The 26,814-nt window shown below is 39.6% G+C and overlaps 1 protein-coding gene across 1 annotated transcript; it reads left to right on the forward strand.

Annotated features, from left to right (window-relative positions):
• The first annotated feature begins 1,490 nt into the window (after positions 1-1,490).
• On the forward strand, positions 1,491-7,326 carry LOC136434417 (cytochrome P450 2D26-like). Its single transcript, XM_066427206.1, has 7 exons — positions 1,491-1,658; positions 2,857-3,046; positions 3,334-3,875; positions 4,129-4,293; positions 4,659-4,775; positions 5,351-5,492; positions 6,441-7,326. Exons 1-7 carry the CDS (start codon positions 1,491-1,493, stop codon positions 6,620-6,622), a joined length of 1,506 nt encoding a protein of 501 aa, XP_066283303.1. The 3' UTR covers positions 6,623-7,326.
• Positions 7,327-26,814: the final 19,488 nt, after the last annotated feature.

Genomic DNA, 26,814 nt, shown 5'->3' on the forward strand with positions numbered 1-26,814 from the left:
AATAACTAGTTACACCAATAAATTCAGATAACTAAGTTTAACATCACTGTTTGTCAAGAAATGAAATGATAATAATGTAGATCAATAAGTTAAGTGGATCAACTTACTTAGTAGATAGACAATAACTAAACTAACTTCTGCACGAGTACCCACAAAAGGGCAATGTTAGCTCTGACCCGTAACTCCACCTAGACACACTCATTGTTGAACGGCACAGCAAATAAAGGGAAGAATAATATTTGTTGACTGTTTGTCAATTTTAGAAGAAAACAAGGAAGCCAGCAATCGCAAAATCTGACGATTGATATCAACATAGATAGTAATGGTACCGTTGCTAAGAACCGTGCCTACCCTTTCTTGTTTTCACAGCAATCTGAATGATTAACATACACTGTCTGTGGAACGTAGTTGACGTATTCATGACTAACCTGGCCTTGAGGATTAAGGAACAGAATCATCACAAAATTCACTCAAGGGGCTTAGAAACTCCTTGGTTCGTTCAGTCAACAAGTCTGTAACCTTTGAGTCTTATATCCCTATTTTCTCGCCTTCAGATGCAGATCATTAAGATAACTCCTCCTCCATGGGCCAGAGGAGATATTTAAATGATCTGCATCTGTCAGTGGGGACCCCTAGCGATCTAACTTATTTTTGCCCCTACTGATTGCGGAATTACCTACAATGAGAATTTTGACCGTTTGAAGACGCTTTTCTTCACCGTGTGATAACGTTGGGATGATTTATTGGCCAAGTAATCTTGATACTGCCACTTGAACAGAAAATTGTATAAATTTACAAGTCTCTTGCATCATGTCATACAACCCAAATCATCAGCAATTGCCGCTTGTCACAAATGATACAGATCACCTTTATTTAGAAGTCTATTTTTTGGCATGTTCGTTATTGTAATGCCATTTTGAATGTTCCACAGGGTTATGTTCAGTGACTACTGTGGAATTATGCTGCAATAAACCAATAGTTTATAGATCCACCCAAAGTCAGTTGAAAGAAGCTGCAAGTCAAGTAAATGGCCAAAGTTGTTGGCCAAATAAAGTGGGGGATGCATCTGTAACAACTTACCAATAGAAGTGGTTGAGTGTTTATCTTTGCGTAGTGTTTTTTTTTTGTGTGTGAAGGACGCTGTGGTGTGATGTTACGTTAGTGTGCATGTGTGGTAAAAATAATCAGGAACCTACCATGACTAGGATGTGATAAACAATTCTTTCAATATTTTTCTCTAGTTGTCAAGAATATTCTACGTTTGTGGTGTGCGTTTTAATGCCAATGTCACTTGATAGGTAAACCGATTGAAAAATTCAAGCCACAAATTGATATGGCTTTAAAAAATCAAAAAAGACAGACAAAAGAAAAACACCCTCAACTTTTCAGAATGGACTATTCTAGATGAAGGATTCCTAGGTGTTGCGTGACATGCGAGTCACATGCACAGTGCACCTGAGTTGTATAAAGAAGACACAATTATGTCGATCATGAGCGTTTTGCTACCCGCCGTCTCCGGACTGTGGAGCCTCCAGGCTTTGCTAGTTGGCGTTGTTGTCATCATCACGGCAGTGCTGTGGAAGCGGTCTTCAACAGCCGGCTTGCCGCCCGGACCGAGAGGACTGCCGCTGGTCGGGAACTTGTTCAGCTTGAGCAAGGTAGGATTGACTCCTCTGTGACCTAAACCTAAAATGTACCAAAGTAATGGTTTCCGTTACTTTAAGTGAATGAGACCGTTGCTTTTGGTGTTTTAAATAACTGCTATTAGCAGGCCAGGGCAGAACAAAATGTGCTTTCAATTTTCCACTGCAGCAAGTAACTTTGAATTTGGTTTTCAGCGCGCTAGCTAGCGCTAACTGATAGTCGTAGATGATTTTCCTATTGATGTGGTGTCAGGATATAGTTCTTGCTCTTATACTTTTTGGGATACACCTTTATTTGGCTTGTATTTAGAACAAGAGAAATACATTTAGCCGATGTTAGAAACCTATCCATACATATTGCTTCAGGAACTCTACCCTGCTGAGAACATTTGTTATTATTTGTTGACTCACCGTTTAGTAAGTGGTAGCGATAAGTGTTGTTTTGAGTGGGTTCTGTGAGAACGAAGTCAGCAAAACAACAAACACCATGAAATGAAGAATAAAACCGTAATTGAATCTATACCACTGGATTGCGTCATATTATACGTGCGCACTAGCTATCATCGTATATTTCACTGAAGAAAAGTGTCAGGTGGACGCTTGAAACGTCTGAAAATAGAATGCGGTAATCTAGTGGTATAGATTCAATTACACATTTCCGGGAACTGGATGACTAATATTCACAAACGTAACAAACGTTATAGTCCAGAATTAGCCTGTGTTGCGCAATCAGGTCCAGAATAATGTTACACATCAACCTAGCTCCACGACGTACAATACAAACTGATCATTAGCCACAATACTGTAGTGTTATCTCTCCCAGATAAGGTACATGCGCACTAGATATCATCTAACCGAGGAGGTTTTATATAGAAGCAAGGAGGTTGATCTAACGTAGCGCTACCAGTTATGGTGCGCTACCAATTAATGTCCACTTTAGGTCATGTCCACATGTCGAGGTGTATCATGCTAAAGCCAGTTCTCATGACTTTAAAGTCATGACTCTCATGACAAAGCAATGATATAAGTTTACTTCCAGCGACATAACAGAATAACATTATGAACCAGTAACAGCAAGTTACCAAAAATCGTCATGCATGGCGTATTTCAGATGTAATTCGACACCGCGTACTTCATCATGTTTTTTCTAACTCACAGATATTACTGTTGATACAGTTGGCACTAACACTTAGTTATGTCTCTTCTACACCAGAATCTGCCACTTATCTATCAAGAGTGGTCTAAGAAGTACGGGGGCGTCTTCACCGTGTACGCCTTCAACCAGCCAAGGGTTGTTCTGAACAGCTTTAGCGCCATCCGAGAGGCTCTTGTGACGAACGCTGATGTTTTCTCCAGCCGTCCCCTGGTCCAAAACCCATTGTCGTCTGACCCGAGTGCAAAAGGTAAGCGTTCTAAATCATGACGTCTGTATAACAAATGTAACGCCAAATGTCCAATTATTATGTTGGTGGTGGTGGTGTAGAATATTCTCCTTGTCACACGGGAATCTAAATGTATTATTCTCCTAGTGCACTTGAGTCTTGAATATGTTAGTCTCTTTCAAAGACACATCGTTAAACTCGGGGAGGGGGAGGGGGGTCAGTAAAATTCATTCTTCATTTTTTGTTTTTACAAAAGTATCTTAGTGCATATACGATTTTCCTTTTCTTAGTTGTTGCCTCTTTTTCAGGATTGATCAACGAGCCGTACACACCTCGATTCAAAGAGCACAAGAAGTTCACCATGTCCGCGCTCCGCGACTTTAGCGTCGGCAAGAAGAGTCTGGAAGGGAAGATTCTAGAACAGGCACGAGCACTCAGCGATGTCATCTCGAAGAAAGAAAATAAGGCTTTTTGCATCTCCCGGCTGTTGAAGAATACAACTTTCAATGTCATCTGCTCTCTTGTGTTCGGTTCTCGCTTTGAGTATGATGATGTTAAGGGTAAAGAACTTCTACTGATGATCGAACAGTTCTCTGCCCTGCGCCTCTCTTTGCTGCCGTTAACGTTTATATTTCCAGCAACTCGGATAATTCCTAGCTTCAAGGAGGTATCCGAAGGGTTTAAAAACACTCAGCTCAAGCTGAGGGAACACATCCGGGAGGAAATAGCAAAACACATGGAAACATTTGACCCGAATGACATCAAGGACTTCTTGGACGCATTTCTGCTGGAAGCTAAAAAGCGGGAGGGAGACGAGAATTCTACCTTCACCGAAGAGCAACATATTGAGGTAAGTAAACAAACCGAAAAGTAACTTTGAAATGTGGATGGCATTTATCATTGCTTTCTCAACGGCATGCATAGGCAACTTGACACTGTATTTCGCAATTGTCGGTGGGAAACCGGTTATGTACTTGTTAGTTAACATATCTATGACAACCGAATGAGCAGACAAAGATTCACTGATACATAGACGATGGTGCCCCTCTTCAAAACAATTATGCTGCACAAATGTAACGTTTCTTGTTGTTCTTTTTCCAAAGGTCGTCCTCCAGCTGTTCTTGGCAGGTACTGACACCACAGCGACCACCCTGCTCTGGGCCGTGCTGTTCATGATCCTCCATCCGGACATCCAGCAGAAAGTACAGCAGGAGATAGACAGCGTGCTGGGACCCAACCAGGACCCCTCCATGGAACACCGCAGCCAGGTAAAGGCGAAGTCACATTTGCCGTATGACTTCTGTTTCGTGCCGTACAATTTTCTATGAGCCAATGCCAGAACCGACCGTCGAAGGACAACAATTTTGGGAGAATACATCCACGACTAGCCTGGAACAGAAACACTCTATGACGAATGTGACTGCGTTTTTAGGACCAGGTCGCAATCTTATAATTGGTTTACGACAAAAAAAACTAAGGACGTTCTTGGGAAGTCCTGGAAGACTTCAGTATTCTTGTGACAGGACACGTTATTGCTGAAAATCTTTGGACAAAATTCGCAAGCATTTTTACTTCTGTTGGCAATGTTATGATGTTTAAAGTTTAAACATTTTAAACATTTTTTCCGGCACAGATGCCCTACACAGAGGCCACCTTGAGTGAAATAAGCAGGATGGCAGCAACCGTTCCAACCGCACCTCGACATTCTACCAGCAGTGATGTCTTCTTCAGAGGTTACAACATTCCCGAGGTAGGACCGAATGTAACCTAGAATCGTGACTAGATGATTAATCTCATATCTCTGTCTTTGTTTTGAGGTCAAGTTAGTTTAGACCTGACACACATTCGCCACCACCGGCGTCTAAACAGGTTACCTGTACGATTAAGGACAACGCCGGTTTTTCGAAATTGACATTCAAATACGATTTTGTTTAGCCCTAAACATTTTAAGGAGTGCTCGTTTATTTCTGTGAGCTTTGTCACTGGTACACATACATTGCTTTTTTTTTCTGGTAACGTTACATGGGTGGGAGTTTTACATGATTTGGGTGTCGGCGGAATCTTCGTTCAAGTATTTGCTATTTGGCATATGTAGAGTCAAGTCATAGCGTTCTCCTTGGTAAAGTTATGTTTTCGACATACATTTTAGCCAAGTAGAGCTACACCAGAAATAGGAATTGATCAGCAAAGTAACTCAAGGGTACATCAAACATGGAGAGCAAGACGTTGTCGTCTCTCTCTCCTCTTTTTTTCTTTCAAACTAAGTGCGAGTCATAAAGTAGTTAAACTGAACATATTCATTATTTCATCCTATATTTCACTCAGGGAACACTGGTGTATGTGAACATCTGGTCGGTGCTGTACGATCCACAGCTCTGGCCCGAGCCATACAAGTTTGACCCGACCCGCTTTCTTGACGACTCCGGCAAGTTTACTAGGAGGGAGGAAATCATCATGTTTTCTATGGGTGAGTCGGAAACTTTTGAAGCGCACGTATAGGGTATTTGCACTCACGTGATTATGACGTAAGTACGGTCCGCCATTGATGGTTAAACCTGGAAGCTGCCCTGTAGACTTGGATGGAATTGTGCATTATGTGATTACCTTGTTTCTGCATTTAAGCAGAATGACGGGTGATTACAATCCCGTTACACGACTTTATGGCCTCCGTCCTAATCCTAATTCACACCAGCCGTACAGCTTCGACTATGGCTTAACAGTCCTTTCCTAGAATGACAGTTTCTGCCACGTAAATCACTCTCAAATCTATTGCAAAGTTGTTTTCTGCGGATCCGCTTTTCTTCGGCGCTGTGCATCAGTCTGTCTTCTCCTGATTTCAGTTGCCTGGACAGTAAACACATGCACGTAAACAAGCGCGTTTGCATTTCAGCGCAACTGATATAAAGGTATCAGTGTGTACTTGACAAAAGGTATTAATGTGTACTTCATTTGTGTTCAGAAGAATAGCATTTATTGTGACATATCTTTTTGTTCAGGACATATCTATGACATGACCGATGTACGGGAATGATGTGTACATAACCTTGAACCTGAACCTTGTATCTTTAAAATGGATGTTAATTGTTTATCGTGTTGTTGAGGAGCTAGCGTATTCGCCTAGCGTTTGTTCGATGACTTGCCCCGCTTTCTGCCAAGCGTCCGAGGGCGTATGTTAGAAAACGGGCCAATTCATAGCCTTACTGGCGAGATGGTTACGGGGTGGCTGATAGTTACTAGTTACGGGCTGGCTGCAAAAAGTGTATTATATATAAGCCGGTTCAAAGCCTGCTATGGAGGCTAGGCAAGTCAGGAGAAGGTGACGACATCCCCTCCAACTTCTGCTTGAAAAGTACTTCGTATATGCTCGTCGTGAAAGGACACTAAAAATAACGGATATGTGACAATTATTTTCCAGGTCGTCGCCTGTGTCCCGGTGAACGGCTTGCCAAGGCAGAGCTGTTCCTGTTCTTCACCTCCCTGCTACGGCGCTTCACCTTCAAACCGCCAGAGGGCGGCCCCATGCCGTCTGCCAAGGGAGTCTTTGGAGTTGTACATTCCCCGGCACCCTTTCAGCTGGTTGCTGAACCAAGGAAGTAATGATACGATTCGTGGTCTGTTAGAGTTATTCACAAGTATATATGAGTCGAGTGTTATCATCTCCATGAAAAAAAACTTTTTCATGGGGATATTGTTTTGCGAGTGTGCTTGCGTGTGTGTTTGCGTGTGTGTATGTTTGTGTCACCGAATGCTTAAAGTCAGCATAACTGAAGAACGTGTAAATGGATTGTAATGATATTTGGTATGTGGGTAGGTGTTGGGAAGACAAAGGTCAAGGTCGATTTCGGGCCCCTGGTATGTGTCACTGGAACTGCAATGGCGTATTTGTAATAATCTTCTAAGGAGAATAACTGAAAGGAACAACAGATTTTCATGTTATTTGCAATGAAGGTAGGTTAGACGGAGATGTACACAATGAAGTGCCAATTATGCAAATTTGCACTGAATTTGCATAAGTAATGAGGAAAATATATACCCCCATCATGTCCATTCTAGGTATGTGGTGGGAGCTCACACCTGTCACAAATCTGGGACAAGAATTCCCCAGATCCCAACAGCTGGTTGTCAAACCACAAAGGGATACACTACCAAACCTGTATACTTGTTTCTATTATGTGGATACCCTCTGGTACATAAAACAAAACAACCAGCGGCAACAACAAATAACTTTGGCAAATAAAACACATCATATATAAAAACATATTTCATGGAGATTTTGGGTCTTCAGATTCTTGTTCTACTTATCTCCATGAAAAATGGAGATATAGTTTTGGGTGTGCCTGTGTGTCTGTTTGTCTGTCTGTCTCTATGTCTGTCTGTGTTTCCGCACTACTGTAGTCAGCATAACTCAAGAACCTCTTGATAGATTACGATGATATTTGGTATGTGGGCAGGTGTTGTTAAGACGAAGTTCAAGGTCGATTTTGGGCCCCCTGGTATGTGACCTTGATACTGCAGCAGAAATGCCATTTTTGTATCTTTTTTGAGCTGGACGTGCTGTGGTCTTGATTTTTGGATGGCTGATAGCTTGTGATGTAATAAAAAAGTCATGTAGGTTTGGGCCCCCTAGCAGCTTTCTCTGGAACTGCAGGGGCGTTATATAAAATCTTCTGAGGAGAATAACGGACCAAAGGAACGACAGATTTCTATGATATTTAGTATGTAGGTAGCTTAGACAGAGATGTACACAATGATGTGCAAATTATGCTAATTGGGACTTAATTTGCATAACCAATGAGGAAAATCTATATTTCCAGTGTTTTCCATTATAAGACTCAAATGCATGTATCATACGTAGTTTATGGCAAGTATGACATCAACAGATACCAATTATGCAAATGAATTCCTAATTTGCATAATTAATGCAAAAGGACCATAATTCATCTAAGTGGAAAATGATAGGACTATCAATATTGCAACTTGTGTAAGTTAGATAAAGGTGTTTATGACCAAGCATATATCATGTAAATGTGTAAGTCATTTGCATAAACAGGATAGTTCATGGAGATATGAGGTCTAAGAACTATTGTTTGAGAAGTTTGAGTTGAATAGCTAATCAAACCAAGGAGGTTTGATCAAACCAATTATATCAGTAGTAAAATGAAGTAACTAAAAATACAAATGTTACTGTAATTTAGCGGAGTTTGTAGAAACAACCGAACGCGCAGAACAGCTCATCACACGATGAACATTAGACCCTCTATTTTTGTTCTCGAAGCAGCAGGAAGGTTGTAGGTGTGTCCTTAAAAGCTTGTTACACGATGTTGTTGGCCAAAGTTAAAGGCCAAACTTGCCACAGGAAATCAATTAGGTCTTCAAGCAGATGTTGAGCTGTTGAGAACGTGATGAATGAATGATATTGTCTGAGAAGGTAACGTTAATTGACGAGGTACATGCGTCATCATCATATCTTGTCGCTCCACTTCTGTATCCACTGACGGGCACTCTCAGTGGTTGGCCTCTCGTAGATCGTCGTCAGTGTATGTTGTGCCAAGTTCACAGTTCTGTTGGAGGTGTTGTATAGTTTAAGGGTTTGCCCCGCAGGGGCAGGCTGCACTTGAAGCCTTGCCCTATCTCAGCATGTTGTCGCTGGTCCTTGATACCTTGGCTCTGGCTCTGTTGAGAGTGACCCAGTCTCTCCTCTGTAGGTCTGCTCCCGGTGGTAAAGCCTCATTACTGTTGGAGTCATTCTCCTTCCACCTCTCCAACTATCACTAGTAACAATTAAGTAATGCAACTATTTAGTAAGCAGATGTACCGTTATACAGCACATAAATATCATTTTAGATGTACTAGTAGTACAGTACTACACTTTGATTTCAGTACACCAATAACTAGATTAATCTTGTTCGTAACATATCTCCAGCAGAAACTGCGCAGTCATTGTAAGTTTAGCCAGAGGCTAATGATTAAGTTTCATTTATTATTTTTTTCATTTCATTTATTTCATTTTCATTTTATCTATTTACTAGTATATTTTAAGGATTGCTGGGAGGGAGCGCCATACGATAACATGATATAAGATAATAACACAACATAAGATATAACGTATACCATATAACATATAAGATATAGCTTATAGCATAAAAGATATAACATATAAGATATAACATATAACATCATGATGATAACAAAAATGTCGACTAGAATGAATACATTTATAAATTAATCGTAAATAACTAGTAATACAAATAGATTGAGATAAGTTAGTATAACATTTCTGCTTGTCCAGAAATCATATATCAATAATAATACAATCAGTGGATAAATTTAGATATACAATAACTAAAAGTGGAGAATTTGAACATGTTTGGAATAGTTTAGGTATATCTTTATAGTCTGATAATGGTAAGGTACTAGTACTATCATACTTGATAAAGGTGTTATCTTTCAAAATTACTGAATAACTGTTATATTGCATAAGTCTGAAATAGGCTGGGCATATATTCGAGTCAGATAAGGGTAACAGTAACATCCCATGCTAGTTGATGTCACTGTATGAATCACATAATAGCAAACCCCAGCGTATTAAGTCTAATTTGGACGTTTATTTAACACTGCTTAATGCTTTTTCTAACTTTATATACCAATTATTATAGTCTATATGGTGAAAAGAAGCGATGACGAAGGTTGTAAAAAGACTTGTACACACAGAACAATTATCACATGTTAAACAATATTTCTCTGTTACATATACATAATAATTATACATACTCAAGATAGTCGCAATCATCCGCAATATTTCCTTATCATCAGGCATAAATGCTAAATGACTGCCACCCAATCGCTCATCATCAGGCGCACAGATTGTACGCTAGGGCAGCTTGAATCACTATCAATATGATTGTATCACTTCGCCGGATATGGATTGACAGTGCACATTAAACCTGGAGTCAGCTCATCTACTGGTGTCATTTCTGCTCGATACTATGAAGTTAAGGACTACCTAATATAACATCCTCTATTATGGTTCTTTTATCAGGAGTGAATATGTGCGTATGTTGCTCTTATATGATATTGTGCCCATATGTTCATTATATAAGCGGATTAAACATCCAATGAATGTCCAAAGTTGTAAATTGGATGTTCGAGTGAAAGACCATAAAGATTTATGAGTGACTGCCAGGCTTCTCTGACAGTATCTTACCCCATACGCCTCCAGAAAAGTGGCTAAGACGACCGTCAAATTGCCACATTTTCGTCTTTTCGGGAATGGGGAAATTGCAAAAGGCGCGCAAAGGGATTTGAATTCTCGAAGCTTAGTTATTTTGTTTTGGAAAATGCAATCCTTAAATGTTAAGACATTTCTTTAAACTAAACCATGGAATATCAGGTCAGGTGGCATGATGTAACTTATTGTAACGTTAGTGTCTGGGAAGAATAATCAGGAACCTACCATGACTACGATGTTGGGAAGGTTGGCAAATTGCACATGCTTTCGATGTTTTCTTTAGTTGGTAAGATGATTTTAATTCTACGTCTGTATCGTGCAGGCGTTTTAATAACCCTATCACTTGATTGTTAAACCGATTAACAAACCACAAATTGAAATGGTTTCAAAATAAAAAGAAAATAAAAACACCCCCTAACTTTTGAGAATGGACAATTCTAGAATCACATGCAGAGTACACCTGAGTTGTATAAAAAAGATATAGTCATGTCGATCATGAGCGCTTTGTTACCTGCCGTCACCTGGCCATGGAGCCTCCAGACGTTGCTAGTTGGCGTTGTCGTCATCATCACGGCAGTGCTGTGGAGGCGGTCTTCAACAGCCGGCTTGCCGCCCGGACCGAGAGGACTGCCGCTGGTCGGGAACTTGTTCAGCTTGAGCAAGGTAAGATTGAACTCTCTGTGACCTCTACTTACGTAAATGTGACAAATTGGCGGTTTAAGTTACATTCAGTTACTTTGATACATTCAGTAGCTTTGATACATCAGTAACTTTAAATTTGACTTTAAGTCATTGCTAATGGCAGTGCAAAACAATATGTGCTTTATCTTTTTCCGCTAAAGCAAGTGAGTTTGAATTTGATTGTCAGTGATAAATGTAGGCCCAATAGCTGTGGGTAATTTTCGTATTGATGCATACAGGATATGGATATTGTATGGATACTTTTCGGGAAACAACTTTATTTGGCTTCTATTTAATAACATTGCTACATCTGGCTGCAGTGAGAAACCTATCCATACACGTACACTTCAGGAAACCTAGCCTCGTGAGAACATCAGTAATTATTATTTGTAGACTCATCGTTCAGTTAGTGGCAGCTTTAAATGTTGCTTGTTTCAGAGGGTTGAGTGACAATTAGGTCAGCAGAACAACAAACATGCACCCGGCCATAGTCCAGAACGCGGTACACATCTGATGTTTTACGTAATAAGTTATTCACATTTCTTAAAACAAGTACAATTTTAAGAGCATCGATACTACCGACCGTTTTGAGTATATATTTAAATGCAACAATCCCCACAATACGAAAATAGGTAATATCTTAACGACTCTTTCACATTAGGAAAAATACCGAAACTAATGATTAAAACAACTCGATCATAACTGTTACGCTATATCAAAATGTATTCTAGCCCTTATTGTATTGTATTAGTGATTATGATGCTATATCAAAATGTATGCTAGCCCTTATTGTATTGTATTATTAATTAGGATGTAAAGTTTTATTCTATACTTCTACTTTGTATCATGTTTACGAATTCTTGCCATACTTTGTACCATGTACAATTGTCGCGCAATACAGTTCTTCTTCTATAGCTGCCACTGGCTGATTGGCGGTCAGTCGGGAGGGCCGTATAGAGCGCGTGCTCTAGTCAGGCAATGTTACGCAATGTAGCCCCTGAATACTATGGCTAAAATGGATACTAGTCCTTAAGCGACAATGTTCTTTAGCTATCATTTATCGGGCTTGGGTTGCTACATGGCCCATGGATTTCTATTTACAGAATAAGTGCTAACATGCAGATATTGCTGTTAATACAATTAGCAATGGCACTTACATTTGTTTCTTTTACACCAGGATATGCCACTGGTTTACCAAGAGTCTAAGAAGTTCGGGGACGTCTTCACCTATTAACGTTACGTATTTGGCAAACCGTGGATTATTCTGAACGGCTTCAGTGCCATCCGGGAGGCTCTTGTGGCGAACGCAGATGTTTTCTCCAGCCGACCTGCGCAACCACTGGCATTCTTGCCTGACCAGAGTGCAAGAGGTAAGAGTTCAGAAACATGTCAACCACAAAAATTGAACATATGAACCAAAAATGTAATAACGCCAAAAGCAGAATGTTTGGGGAGTATTACTCTACTCTCCTTCTGGTTCCTTGTCACTGCAGTTTTTGTCTTTCTGTAGTGTGTTACTTGTGAAAGGGCTTCACACAAAATTAAAGGAGAAAATGCTATAATTCCTTATTGGCAGAAAAATTAAAGAAATTACATACAGATTAAATATGTATGAAAGAGATTAGAAACATGGACGTCATCATTTCATGTCTTAATGTGAGGAGATAAAATAACTTTGTTATACGAATGTATTTTATTTTGTGATAAACATTTATCTAGAACGTGCGGGAACATATAGCAATGGCAAGATCCAAGAAAAGTGACATTAATGTTAAGTTCCTCCCAGATGTCTCTATAGACAATAAAATTACTTTTTTTTGAGGCTAGAATATTTACCGATAACAGTTTTCATTTGCTTAATTGTTGTCCAGGGTTGCTCCATGAGCCGTACACTCCTCGATTCAAAGAGCTCAAAAAGTTCACCATGTCCGCTCTCCGCGACTTCGGCGTCGGAAAGAGGAGCATGGAAGGGAAGATTCTAGAAGAGGCACAAGCACTCAGCGATTTCATCTTGAAGAAAGAAAACCAAGCCTTTTGCATCTCTCAGCTGTTGAAGAATGCAACTTGCAACGTCATCTGCTCTCTCGTGTTCGGTTCTCGCTACGAGTACGATGACGTCAAAGGTACAGAACTTCTACTGATGATCGAACAAGTGTTCTCTGTCAAATCCTTTAATCTTCTGCCGCTTGTCTTTCCACCGGCTTGGATAATTCCTAGTTTAAAGAATGCATCCGAAAGGTTTCTCAACAACCAGCGCAAGCTGAGGAAACACATCCGAGAGGAAATAGCAAAACACAAGGAAACGTTTGACCCGAATGACATCAGGGACTTTATGGACGCATTTCTCCTGGAAGCTAAAAAGCGAGAGGGAGACGAGAATTCCACCTTCACCGAAGAGCAGCATGTTGAGGTATGTAAGAAAGATTTGTTGAAAAGTGGACGACATTTCTCATTGTTTCCACAAACCCTTGTGCTGCGCAAATGTAACGTTTTCTGTTTTCCTTTTCCAAAGATGGTCCGCCAGCTGTTCTTGGCAGGTACTGACACCACAGCGACCACCCTGCACTGGGCCGTGCTGTTCATGATCCTCCATCCGGACATCCAGCAGAAAGTACAGCAGGAGATAGACAGCGTGCTAGGACCCAACCAGGACCCCTCCATGGAACATCGCAGCCAGGTAAAAACGTAGCCACATTTGTCGGCTAATTATCTTCGCCGAGGAACTCGGAGTAGATTATGTTTTCGGTTGAGCCGGCTGTTGTGTGGGTCTGTATGTATGTCAAGAGCATAACTCGGAAAACCTTTGATGGATCTTCATGATATTTGGTAGGTGTGTAGTGGTTGTGCAAAGGAAGGTCAAGTTCAAAAATCGGTCACCTGGCGTTTTCCAACAATACTGCAGCGGACTTTTAATTTTTCTGTGTTTGTATGTAGGCAAAAAAGTGACGGAAACGTTGATGGATCTCAATGATTTTTGGTAGTTTGGAAGAGATTGAGGGAACGGAGGTCAAGTTTCAAAATGATTTATTTGGCGCTTTCCTACAGAACTGCAGCAGGCTTTGTGTGTGTGAGAGTTTGTATGTCGCCAGCATAACTCGAGGAGCTATTGGCGGTTGTGCATGATATTTCGTGGATAGGTAGTGATGTCAAAATGGAAGGTCAAGTTCAATAATGGGCCTCCTAGCGGTTATTTGAGGTACTGCAGCGGAGCTTCAACGTTTGAGGCCAAATTTTCTGGAGGCGTCAGGTTCATGATTTTTTGGTAGTGTATAGCTTCTGGGACGGCAAGTGAGTGGTGGGAATTAAGGCCCCATAGCTGCTCGTTTGGAACTGCAGTTGGCGTTTTTGTTAATACATTTGGAGACGAATAACTCCAGCAGGGATTGACGGATTATCATAATTTATGGCATGTGGATAATTTCGGTGATGCTTTACATAACTGAATACTTGTCATGCAAATAAGACGATAATTTGCATAATAAATGAGGAAACTTTATAAATTCGCCGAAAGCTTGTAGTCAAATTTCATACAAGTGCTATGGTAACGATTTTTAAGTGGTGTACAGCTCTTGGGGCAGTGAGTGAGTGATGTAAGTTTAGACCCTCTAGTGGCTTGCTTAGAACTGCAGTGGGATTTTTTCATGTTACCGTTGGAGGCGAATAACTCGGGTAGGGTTTGATGAATTTGCATTGTTTTGGACAGGTAGGTTATTGAGGTACTGATTAACAAATAAAGACGTATGAAATTGTAATCAGGGTTAAGTGGTGAAATAGGCTTGTTTATAATTACATTTTTAAGTACCTTTTGTCGACCTATATCTAAGGACAACACCTGCTTGTCAGCAGGCCTGTGCAAATTAGATTGATGCTCTCTGGTGACTTCAAAAACCACCGGCCAAACTACACTCCCGCTGGGACGGAGCTTATATCAACAAACACAGGAAAGGTCTGGCCCTGTGCGGGACAAGTCAAAATGATGAATACAAGGAAATGTGCAAGCAGCAGGCACTACAGAAGGCATTATACTAAGCTTTATGTGGTTTGTAAAATGCAGTTGTATATATTCCACACTGGATGTGGACCACAGTCCTTCGTAGATGAGAGTAAGAAAAGGTTCTTGCGCAGATAGTGACATAAACATCCTCAAAATCAGGATAATCTTTAAAACAGACCAATGCTAACCATCAGGACCTGACTGAACTCCCCTCCAGGGTGTTTCACATTTAAGACAGAGACACGAAAAAACAGTAACATTTTTGTTGGGGAGTAAAACAATTCAAAAAAGTTTTGGCAAAATGCAGACCAAACATTTCTTTTAGAAAGGTAAACTTGCCTCCAGGAAGGGTGACCACGCCACGCCATGCACGCCGGGTTACGAACCCGCCTCCCAACAAGTAAACCAACATAACAGTTCTTTAGAACCTCTCATCCCGATATGATGAGTATCGGCATGAAAGGGTACGTTACTATATAGAGGCTCTCATCCCGATGAAACAGAGCGGAATGAGTCGGCACTATGCAAAGGTAGAAAGAGTGCGAAGACTCAACGTTTCAGAAAGGTAGAGAGAGTCCGAAGACTCCACACTTCAGAGAGGAGTAATGGTCATTGGCAGCGGCCCTTAGACCAAACCGAGCAGGCCCGAAAGCCCCCCGCAAATATAGAGGCATAAACTGAGACCGGGGGTTAGCGCGGAGCGCAAGCCCCCGTCCCGAGACTCAAGCGAAATCTACGGCACGAGGTTCCGCAGATACACAGTAACAGGTCTCACAAATCTAACACCCTCCCAAAAAAAAGTGAAACAGTAGGCTTTAGAGAGATATTGTCAATAGCAGTAGGGGCAAGAGTCGTTGTCACTGCCAACGTTAACATATAAGACGGAATTGTTAAGGGCGCATTCGCAACAGTAGTAAGTATTGACAGCACATGCCATGATGTCCACACCTTCCTCGTAAAATTTGACAGTGAAAGCAAGAAAGATCGCGGTACCCAAATGCGGTACCCATCAAAATACAATGTTCAATAAGTTCTCAGTTACGGCAAGCGGACGATCCAAGCACGACGAGAACGTCATTATGATATCATGATATTATGATATTATGATATTATGATATTATGATATCATGATATCATGATATCATGATATTATGATATTATGATATTATGATATTATGATATTATGATATTATGATATTATGATATTATGATATTATGATATTATGATATTATGATATTATGATATTATGATATTATAATATTATGATATTATGATATTATGATATCACGATATTATAATATTATGATATTATGATATTATGATATTATGATATTATGATATTATGATATTATGATATTATGATATTATGATATTATGATATTATGATATTATGATATTATGATATTATGATATTATGATATTATGATATTATGATATTATGATATTATGGCATGTAATCATGAAACAGAGCGGAGTGAGTCGGCACTATGCAAAGGTAGCTATAATAGTTATTATACTATGATACTATGATATAATGATATTATGATATTATGTTATTATGATATCATTATATAATGATTTAATGATATTATGATATTATGGCATGTATATATATAGTTATTATACTATGATATAATGATATTATGATATTATGTTATTATGATATTATTATATAATGATTTAATGATATTATGATATAATGATATTATGATATTCATGAATTTCATGAATTTCATGAATTTCATGAATTTCATGAATATCATTGTACCAAAACTGCACCACTGCTAGGTGCGGAAAAGTCACATGTACATGTCTTTCAAAATGTGTATGATATGGAATAAAGATTCTATTCATATATATTGACTGTACCATTTCATCATCACTTTCAACTTACAACACTGCAATATCGAACCTTTGTGGCCCATATAATATCACCAAATGATTTTTAACCCCACCTAGACTGGACTCATTCGCCCCATCATAACTTCCAAATGGATGTGCATGATCAAATTTGCAGGCAGGATTTATAAGCACGTAAATATCAATTACTCTCCATAATAAGCCTTCATTATTTGGCGAAGATAATGTGTTATAGTGTTTTGTGTTTTGTGCTGTACGATTTTCCGCGAGGCTATGACAGGACATGTAACACATCCACGACTAACCTGAACCAAAAACAACGACCATGACTGGGTTTGTAGGGTCCGGTCACAGCCATCGTACGACAAAAAACTGAGGACATTCGTGGCACAGTCGCGGCACAGTCGTAGAGGTGTCGTGTAACTTTAAGGGTCTTGTGACAAGACAGGACAGGTTGCTGTTGGTCCCTGTCGAGGGTTGGCTCTACCATTCCCTCGCTGAAAATATTTTGACAAGTTTCGAAACAAAAACACCGTACGACGAATGTTCCTGTGCTTTTAGGACTTGGTCGCAGTCGTCGTAAGATTGGATTAGAGTCCATTTCAAGTCACCAAGAGGGTTGTTATTGTCATAATTTACAAATGTTTTCAATCTATTGTAATCATTTGTGTGAGAGATTTGATACTTTAGAAATATTTTGAATGTGATTTCAACTTTATAAATATTCCTCCGATTTTCTAAAGCTTTAGAAATACTCATCATGTGGAACAGGATATTTCTAACAGTTTCTAAACAATGGTAACAGCATTCTACCATTATCTACAATTATTTACAATTTCTTACCATTTTCTACCATTATTTGTAACATCTTTATAAATAGGTTGGAGGGCTGGGAAGAAAGCAATTCACACATCATTGCCAAGTATAGGGAAGAATGCTCTCCACAAAGGACCAATCAGTGTCCTGCAATAAAAGCTAAAGATAGACAAAAGCAGACAGAAGGGGCGGATTAGCACCTACATTTATGGGGGCAATCACCATTCTACCATTATCTACCATTTTCTACCATTTTTTGTAAATATTTGTAAAAGAGAAAGAATCATATAGATGTTTAGAAATTATTCTAACCAAAGAGATTTTTGTGCAGTAACTTTGTAAATGTTTCTAAACTATCTTATTGAATTTGAATAGATTCAAATTTTCCTATTCAATCTTTTAGAAAAAATTAGAACTATTATAAACGTTACTCAGACACTTCTAAACGTAGCGCTAATAATTATCGTGTACTACCTATCATCGTCCACTTTAGGTCATGCACACATGTCGAGGTGTATTTTGCAACAGCCATTTCTTATGAGCAATAAAGAACGACAAAAGTAAATCATGACTCTTCAGAGTTCTTTATGATTATATAAACCAATGGAATAAGCTTCCACCAAGCGAGACGACAAAATAAACTCCTGAATCTGCAACAAGTTACCTGTCGTTTCCACCTGGATACATCCCGAATATGGAGTTTTCTTTCAAACCAAGTGAGATCGATAGAACAGTTCAAATGAACGAATATCTTATCCTATATTCCACTCAGGCCACTGCAGTGGTGGTGAATATCTGGTCGGTGCTGTACGACCCACAGCTCTGGCCCGAGCCATACAAGTTTGACCCGACCCGCTTTCTTGACGACTCCGGCAAGTTTACTAGATGGGAGGAAATCATCATGTTTTCTATGGGTGAGTCGGAATCTATCGAGTGTTTTCACTTAAGTAACTATGACGTTAGTTTTGCGACTTACGAAGGACGTTTTTGCTTGATATTACATATACTATAGAATAGGATAGTGTATGTAATATCAAGAAAAAACGCCCTTCGTTAGTCGCCACGGCTGCTAAGACGTAGGTATTGTCCGCTAGGGCGGATGGTTAAGTCTGGAATTTGCCCGACTTGATTCAAATGTAATTGTGTATTATATTATGTGACTAGTGTGTCTAAAGTTAAAGGCACCCAGAGCATTTTATGAGGATTGAAAACTGGAAATATTCTAGTTGCTGTAATCTTTATGAAATTGACATTTAATGCCACTGTTTACCACATTTGCGTACGGATTTCTTATCAAAAGTGCTCAAAAGCGGCACAAACATAAGCTACATGGTGATCTTTTAGTTTCACGTGCCTACTATAAATAGACCGATACCATAGCCCCGCCCACCTCCGTCAAAACGTAGAAATGCAAAATTAAAACATGAAAATGCAAGTATTTGACGGACATGCAGTCACTCTCTCATTGGTCGAACCGCTAATTGTGATGGACAGTCAGGATCAGTCTATTAGGGCTTGGATTTTCTATCAGTTTTCACCACACAACGACATCGTATCTTTGCTCCTTTAATGTCGATATGTAATGGTATAGTGTTATTGAAACTTACTATGTGTAGGAATGACTAGAAATTTGACTTTTTTACTCAAGTTTCAAGACTCATAAAATGCTCTGGATGCCTTTAAGCAGATTACAGTTATGAAACAATATTTCGAATTTTTATATTTCGCTGCAGCGTGTATGCAATTGTTATTAGGAATCCATATCTGCAGTGGTTGGTTCCTAAGAAATTCATTCCTACAAATAGTGCAAGAAATATTCTTCTTGAGTAGCCTTGGCCTTCTTAGATTTCACTATTGAATTTCGTTATGTTGGTGTTTTAGATTGTATCTATTGCTTTATTTCTGTTTCGTCGGTAATAAACAGGAGGTTTAATTCTCCTTGGTTCTACAATGTATGTTTTGCTACATGTCCTGTAAGGTGTTGTGTGTAGGTCACATTTTGGTTCACCTGTATTACTTTGCATCAAAAAAGGTTAACTGATCTCAATTTCCTAAAGCCCCCGTCACAAATAAGCAATTCAGCTCGGCCGACGTGGTGGCGAGCTTCAAATGTGCATTTTCGGCCGAATACGGCCGACGTCCTGTCGATTACGCGGGCTTCGGGCGAGTTTTAGAAATAAAAGTTGATCCAAATATTGGCCTTTTACCAGGGTAATCGATACTGACTTCGTCCATGTCCAAGAGATGGTACCATCTCATGGGGGATTTTTAGTTTTTAGTGTTCGACGGACGTCGCCCGAGATTTTCATTGGAAAATACGGTCGACGCTCGGGCGATTTTGAAATTCGGCGAGCTTCGGGCGATCTACAAAGTCGGCCGACGCTCGCATGATTGTGACGCCGGCTTTAGCACACTCTATCCGAAATGCCCGTTATAGACTTGTCCCGCTTTCTACCAAGCATCTCAAGGACGGCTGTTAGAACGTAGCTTCCACCACTTTCTCAGGGGTATGGATCGTAGAATTCGGCAAAAAAAGAAATAATTGACCAATACAATAAGTCCACTGTGAGGGTCAATATTTCGCCCGCGCTTGCAAATGAAAGCCTCTGGTGGCCAAACTTCCTTGGCAAATATTCTCCCTTTAACTGTGGTAGTTAGTCTGGTAGAGGCTAGTTAGAACGGGGGGGGGGGGCAAGGTAGGTGACGACCCCCCCTCCATACCTCTGAAGGGTAACTACTTTGCATATGCTCCCCGGAAAATGACGGACGGTACCACAACTGTTTTCCAGGTCGTCGCCTGTGTCCCGGTGAGCGGCTTGCCAAGGCGGAGCTGTTCCTGATCTTCAGCCTCCTGTTACAGCGCTTCACCTTCAAACCGCCAGAGGGCGGCCCCATGCCGTCTGCCAAGGGAGTCTTTGGATTTGTACGTTCACCGGCCCCGTTTCAGCTGGTTGCTGAACCAAGGAAGTAATAATAAGATTCGCAGTTCGTGGCTGTCTGTTGTAGAGTTATCCAAGTATACATGGATGTGATTCTAGCTTTAGAAGTTAGAGTTGAATTAGCTAATCCCACAATTATATCAGTAGTAAAATGAAGTAACTAGAAATACAAATGTTACTGTAATTTAGCGGAGTTTGTAGAAACAAACGAACGCGCATAACAGCTCATCACACGATAAACAATAGACCCTCATCTTCGTTCTAGAAACAGCAGGAAGGTTGTAGGTGTGTCCTTGTTACACGATGTTGTTGGCCAAAGTAACAGGCCACACTTGTCACAGGAAATCGATTAGGTCTTCAAGCAGATGTTGAGGGGTTGAGAACGCAATGAATGAATGATCATTGTTTGAGAAGATTATTGACAAGCTTATTGCATGTACCAACCATGTCACAAGTAAAAATGAAGTAATGCAACTATTTAGTCAGTAGATGTACCGTTATACAGTGCGAAGATATCATTTTAGATGCACAATGTGCTAGACTTTGATTTCGGTACACCAATAACTAGCTATAGATTAATCTTATTGGTAACATATCTTCAACAGAAACTGCGCAGTCATTGTACGTTTGGCGAGAGTCTAATGATTAAGTTTCGTTAATTTTTATTCTATTTCATTTAATAATTTTTTCAAGGATTGCTTGGGGGGGCGACATAAGATTATATAAAATAGCAACATAACATAACATGATATAACATATAACATAAGATATAACATATAAGATATAACGCATAACATATAAAATATAACATATAACATGATAATGATAACAAAAAGGTCGACTAAAATAAATGCATTCATGAATTCATCGTGAATAACTAGTAATACAAATAGATTGCGATAAGTTAGTTCGTATAACATTGCAGTTTGTCCAGAAATCATATATCAATAATAATACTAGAAGTCAATCAGTGGATCAACTTAGATATACAATAACTAAAAGTGGAGAATTTGAACATATTTGGATAGTTTAGGCAACGCTTTATCTTTTAATTAAGTCAGAAAATGGTAAGGGTACTATTATACATACGTGATAAAAGTTTCATCTTTCAAAATCACTGTATAACTGTTATATTGTGTAAGTTAAGTCTGGAATAGGTTGGGCATACAGTTGAGTCAGATAAGGGTAACAGCAACATCCCATTCTAACTGATGCCATTGCATGAATCACATGATAGCAATCCCCAGCGTATTAAGTCTAATTTGGACGTTTATCAAATAACATTTTGATAACTTTATGCAACAATCCTTATAGTCTAAATGGTGAAAAGAAGCGATGACGAAGGTTGCTAATATACTTGTACACACAGAACAGTTATCTCATGTTAAACAATATCACTCTGTTATATATACATACTCAAGATAGTCGCAATCATCCGCAATATTTCCTTATCATCAGGCATAAATGCTAATGACTGCCACCCAATCGCTCATCATCAGGCGCACAGATTGTACGCTAGGGCAGCTTGAATCACTATCAATATGATTGTATCACTTCGCCGGATATGGATTGACAGTGCACATTAAACCTGGAGTCAGCTCATCTACTGGTGTCATTTCTGCTCGATACTATGAAGTTAAGGACTGCCTAATATAACATCCTCTATTATTGTTCTTTTATACGATATTGTGCCCATATGTTCATTATATAAGCGGATTAAACATCCAATGAATGTCCAAAGTTGTAGATCGGATGTTCGAGCAAGGATCGAGTGAAAGATTATAAAGATTTATGAGTGACGGCCAGGCTTCCCTCATAGTATCTTACCCAATATAAGTACGCCTCCAGAAAAGTGGCTAAGACGACCGTCAAATTGCCAAATTTTCGTATTTTCGGGAATGGTGAAAACGTGACATTATGTGTGTATCAGGTACCATAGTGAACTTAACGTTAGAGGTCAGAAAGTTCAGCTTTGTTGACGTTAAGCCCAGGTGTGTCGGCAGACGTGTGTTACCTGTGCACGTCTCAGACAGGACTTCTCGATTCCGCGGCTTTTCGGTGCAAGTTTAGTGGACCAGGTATGCAGGTATGTATCTTGTTGTTCCGGTTATGTCGATGCATCGAGAGTTATGCATTTGCTAATGCAATGTCAGTTTTGTGGATGTCTTATTTTGTATGTTTAGAACGATTTGTGGTTGTCCGACTTTACGTTTCAATGCCTTTTTAATACCAGAACAGTTTAATACTGGCTCGTTTCGTAAATATATCATGAGGCAGGGGAGAGGAGTTTGTTGTTTTTCTACTGTTGTTGTTATTGTTCTATCATCATCATCTGGTCGTGAAGGTGTCACGGATGTTTCATGTTTAATTATTGTGTGATGTCAGTAGTAAATGATGTATAAAACTATGGTAAAGTGAGTTATAGTTCCTTTCCCCAGTTTCTGCAGTGCTGGTCGCCGAGCTTGTCTGGGTGAACCCACGGCCAGAGCCGACATCTTCCTTCAGTGCTGGGGGGACCGGTGCAGAAGTTCGAAGAATCATAGAGCCGACATCTTCCTCCTGCTGTGGGGACCAGTGCAGAAGCTCATCGGAGTCCATTTTACAGATGTAAAAACATACAAAATGCCGTATTTCTATGATCTTACAACTGTAAAATGAATTCCCATGAGCTTCATACGGTATGAATATATCCGTCATAATTTCTTATGGAAACTTAAATATGAGTACTTTGGAAAAAATTCTGAAAGAAGTACTGTAAAATCTTCATAATTTACCAGAATAATAATAGATATATTAAACCTTAATGACGATCACCTGTGTTACAGAAGCTCATCAACATAATTTACCCAAATGGTCTATTTTGTGTCTGGACCACAAGTGAAATATACATCCTGTGGAAGTAGTGTGTCTTAAATTGGCGTGAATCATAGTGTAGACTGTAAACTTTCATAAGTAAATCATGTGCATATCTGCATATCTAAAGGGTTACAATAAGTCAGTGAGAGAATGATGTGATAAATAAATAAATAGATAAACATATTTTGTATCTTATTGTAAGTAGAGTTATCCGTTCTGCTGTTGTTGTTAGAAACCTCGCAAGGTGGCCATGCTTTGCATGCATCTGCAATCAACTTGTGTGTATCTAGTTAACTTTTGGATGTTGAGGTCTAGAAGCATAACAAATAACAAAATATTTAATGTTTACTGAAATAAGGTTTGTTTTTATATCTTAAGTGATCGTGTGAATGCATATAAGCACGAGAGAGTTCGTTTCAATGTACTCTTTGGACGTTGTTGCTTTGTCAGATTTCTTGCAGTAGCATTTATGACAATGAGATTCAGTAGATGTGTTTTTATTACCTTCTTTTCTTGTTTATGCCTAAAGTATTGAATAAAGAATACTTTTCTTTGAAATGTTTCTTTGTTTTTGCTTAAATGTATTTTTGTATCCTCACGTCAGCTACTGGGCCTCCGGAGTTTGCCTACGATCAAATTGATTGATACATGTCCTAACCAGTCTTCATAGTTTCTCAATAAGTCAATTATTACATTCAGATTAATTACACTCACCTGTGTTACAGGTGTTCATGAACATAATTTACCCAAATGGCCTTTTTGGTGTCCCAACCACGAACGAAAGATGCTTGCTCTTAAGGTAGTGTAAAGATTTGCGGGGGTGCAGGTGGGGCTGGGGCATAAAAGGTCGCGAATAACGATATTAGGATTTGCATACAATATCAAACCTTGTATTGAGGGGAGGGCTAGAAGAGTCTGGGAAATTGTGGGAAAATAAACTTATAATGACGAAATTTTACAATATTTGTGTTTTTCCGTGTAATTCCGACATAATGCGACATCGTGTTACGTGACGTCTTGCGACACAGCCTGGCGTGGCCAGACCGGCCTTCAGGGCACCGCAGAGGGCCCTAGTTTTTTGAGACACTAAGTTCCCAGACAAAGAACTAGTGATCTCCTAAGCCAAATTAAGGACAGCTCAGCTCAGCCGTCCAAGGCTCGCACATGCCAGCCCAAGTAGGCTGGCATCTTCTCCCAAAACTGGGAGGCTGTCGTTTTATGGGAACGACATAACTCGAATTTATCTTGCCTGAAGCCCAGTGTAGCTCTGTAGAATTTTCATTTGTGGTCCAACAACGTTTGAAAAGGTACGTTTGATTCCTCCCGGCCGATATCCGGGTAAATTTATATATACTTGGACATCTTTGAAGTGAAGAATACATAAAATGTTTTTACGTATAACAATCATGCCTGTTGTTGTCTTGCTCCGATATATCACTTATTCTAAAGCAGACATAGCCATTTGGGTAAATTATGATAATATGCCGGCATGTTGGTTTTGGGTGAACTCAGCTCAATTTGCGGTGGTTCTGGCGGGCCATACTTTAAGCTTTTAAGTCACGGCCCAGTCTTCCATACATGACGCAAAAGCAATCCATCTTTTTAGATAGCATCTAGAGGAAAATTTCAAACTGTTTTTCTTTTATCCTGAAGGCTCGAATATTTCCTTCATCAATAGCAATGCTGACTTTTTTCTACCTGTATGCTTAGTTTTCATTCATATGGTAATATGCCTGACGATGAAAAGTCCACTACTGCAAATAAAGTTCTGGTCATGAACTGCAAGCTTTCAGTTGATCTCACACGCAAACACATACATATTCTCTCTCTCACACACACGTGCACACACACATACACACACACACACACACATGCACACACACACACACACACACACACACACGCACACAAACATTCAGTCAAGAAGTCTGTAACCTTTGAGTCGTATATCCCTTTTTTCTCGCTTTTAGATGCAGATCATTTAGATAATTCCTGTGGCCCATGGACTAACTGATATACTGCTACATCATATTTCACTTATAGAGGAATATAATATAATAGTCGCAGTAAATGGGCCAGGCCAGAGGAGTTATCTGAATTATCTGCATCTGTCAGTGGGGACCCCTAGCGATCCAACTTATTTTTGCCCCTACTGATTGCGGAATTACCTGAACTGGATGATTTTAACCGTTTGAAGACGACTTTCTTGTGATAACGTTGGGGTGTACTTTCTTGGCCAAGTAATTTTGATACTAGTATACTGTTTCTTCCTCATTGTAATGACGAAACGACTTGTCCAGATATGGAATATATCCAAACAAGGAATACGTTTTTTATTTTTAAAAAACAAAAAGGAAGGAACAGGATAAGAAATATTCTGATTGATAAAGATTTTTAGCGGCGGTTCCTTCCTGCAGATCAAACATAGAGTTTATGGGATTGTCTTTACCGTCACAGGCCGTTAATTTTGTTCTAAATGACGCCCAAAATGCCCGCACACAATTGGCCAGCATAGCACATTGTGCCATACTTTGTACGGAAAACGTGCTGCAGTACCAAGTAATATTGATAGATGACGCTGTGAGACCGTTCGTTGGCGCATTATATAGTAGCGTTTATACATGATCATAACCTCCTTGATCATACATGTTCTGGTGTGATTTTTCTCGCATGTTGCTTAAATACGAGTTTGTCAACGTCTTCCCGGTATTTACAAGTAAAGAGAAGCTGTGTATGTGTAATGCCTTGTATACTATGTGACTGCTGCCTGCCAATAAAGATGCACACACACAAATACATACAAAGTACTAAGATGTTGGTGAGTGGGAGTCTGTGTGACAGTAACATATTAATTGAAAGGATCTAGGACATGCTTCGGTCTACTCACGGAGGTTACATCACTAATAAAAATGAAATTACGAGAAATACAACTGTTTATCTAGCAGATGCATACATAGCATAAATATCATTTTGAAGATGTACTCCACTTTGATTTCAGCACACTTGCTTATAACCTCCTTGGTCTATACTGTAGTATCCCCATTCTATCATAACTTTTACATTTGTAGATAAATTTCACTTCAGAAGTACTTGGGTTTTCCCAACTCCCAGTTTTTCCTGACTCCAAGTGACCACTGTTAGAGAAACCCTATAACCTGGGAGAAACCCTATAACCTGGGTTTACCATTCTCTGTAGTAACTGCTGGCTCAATTGTTTCGCTTGCAAACTTGACCCAACAGCTACAGAGAATGATACCCGGGCTAGATACCTTCACCAAACAAGCTAAAAATCTTACTACTTTTTCTGACATTCATACTTTTCAATTATCATTAGGTATGTTGTTGTAGTCACCTAATATTCTTCTTCCCTACACTAACTTTCATCCAGATGAATAGATCACACAACAAATAGCA

Source organism: Branchiostoma lanceolatum, chromosome 5 (genome assembly GCF_035083965.1).
Source record: "Branchiostoma lanceolatum isolate klBraLanc5 chromosome 5, klBraLanc5.hap2, whole genome shotgun sequence".
NCBI lineage: Eukaryota > Metazoa > Chordata > Leptocardii > Amphioxiformes > Branchiostomatidae > Branchiostoma > Branchiostoma lanceolatum.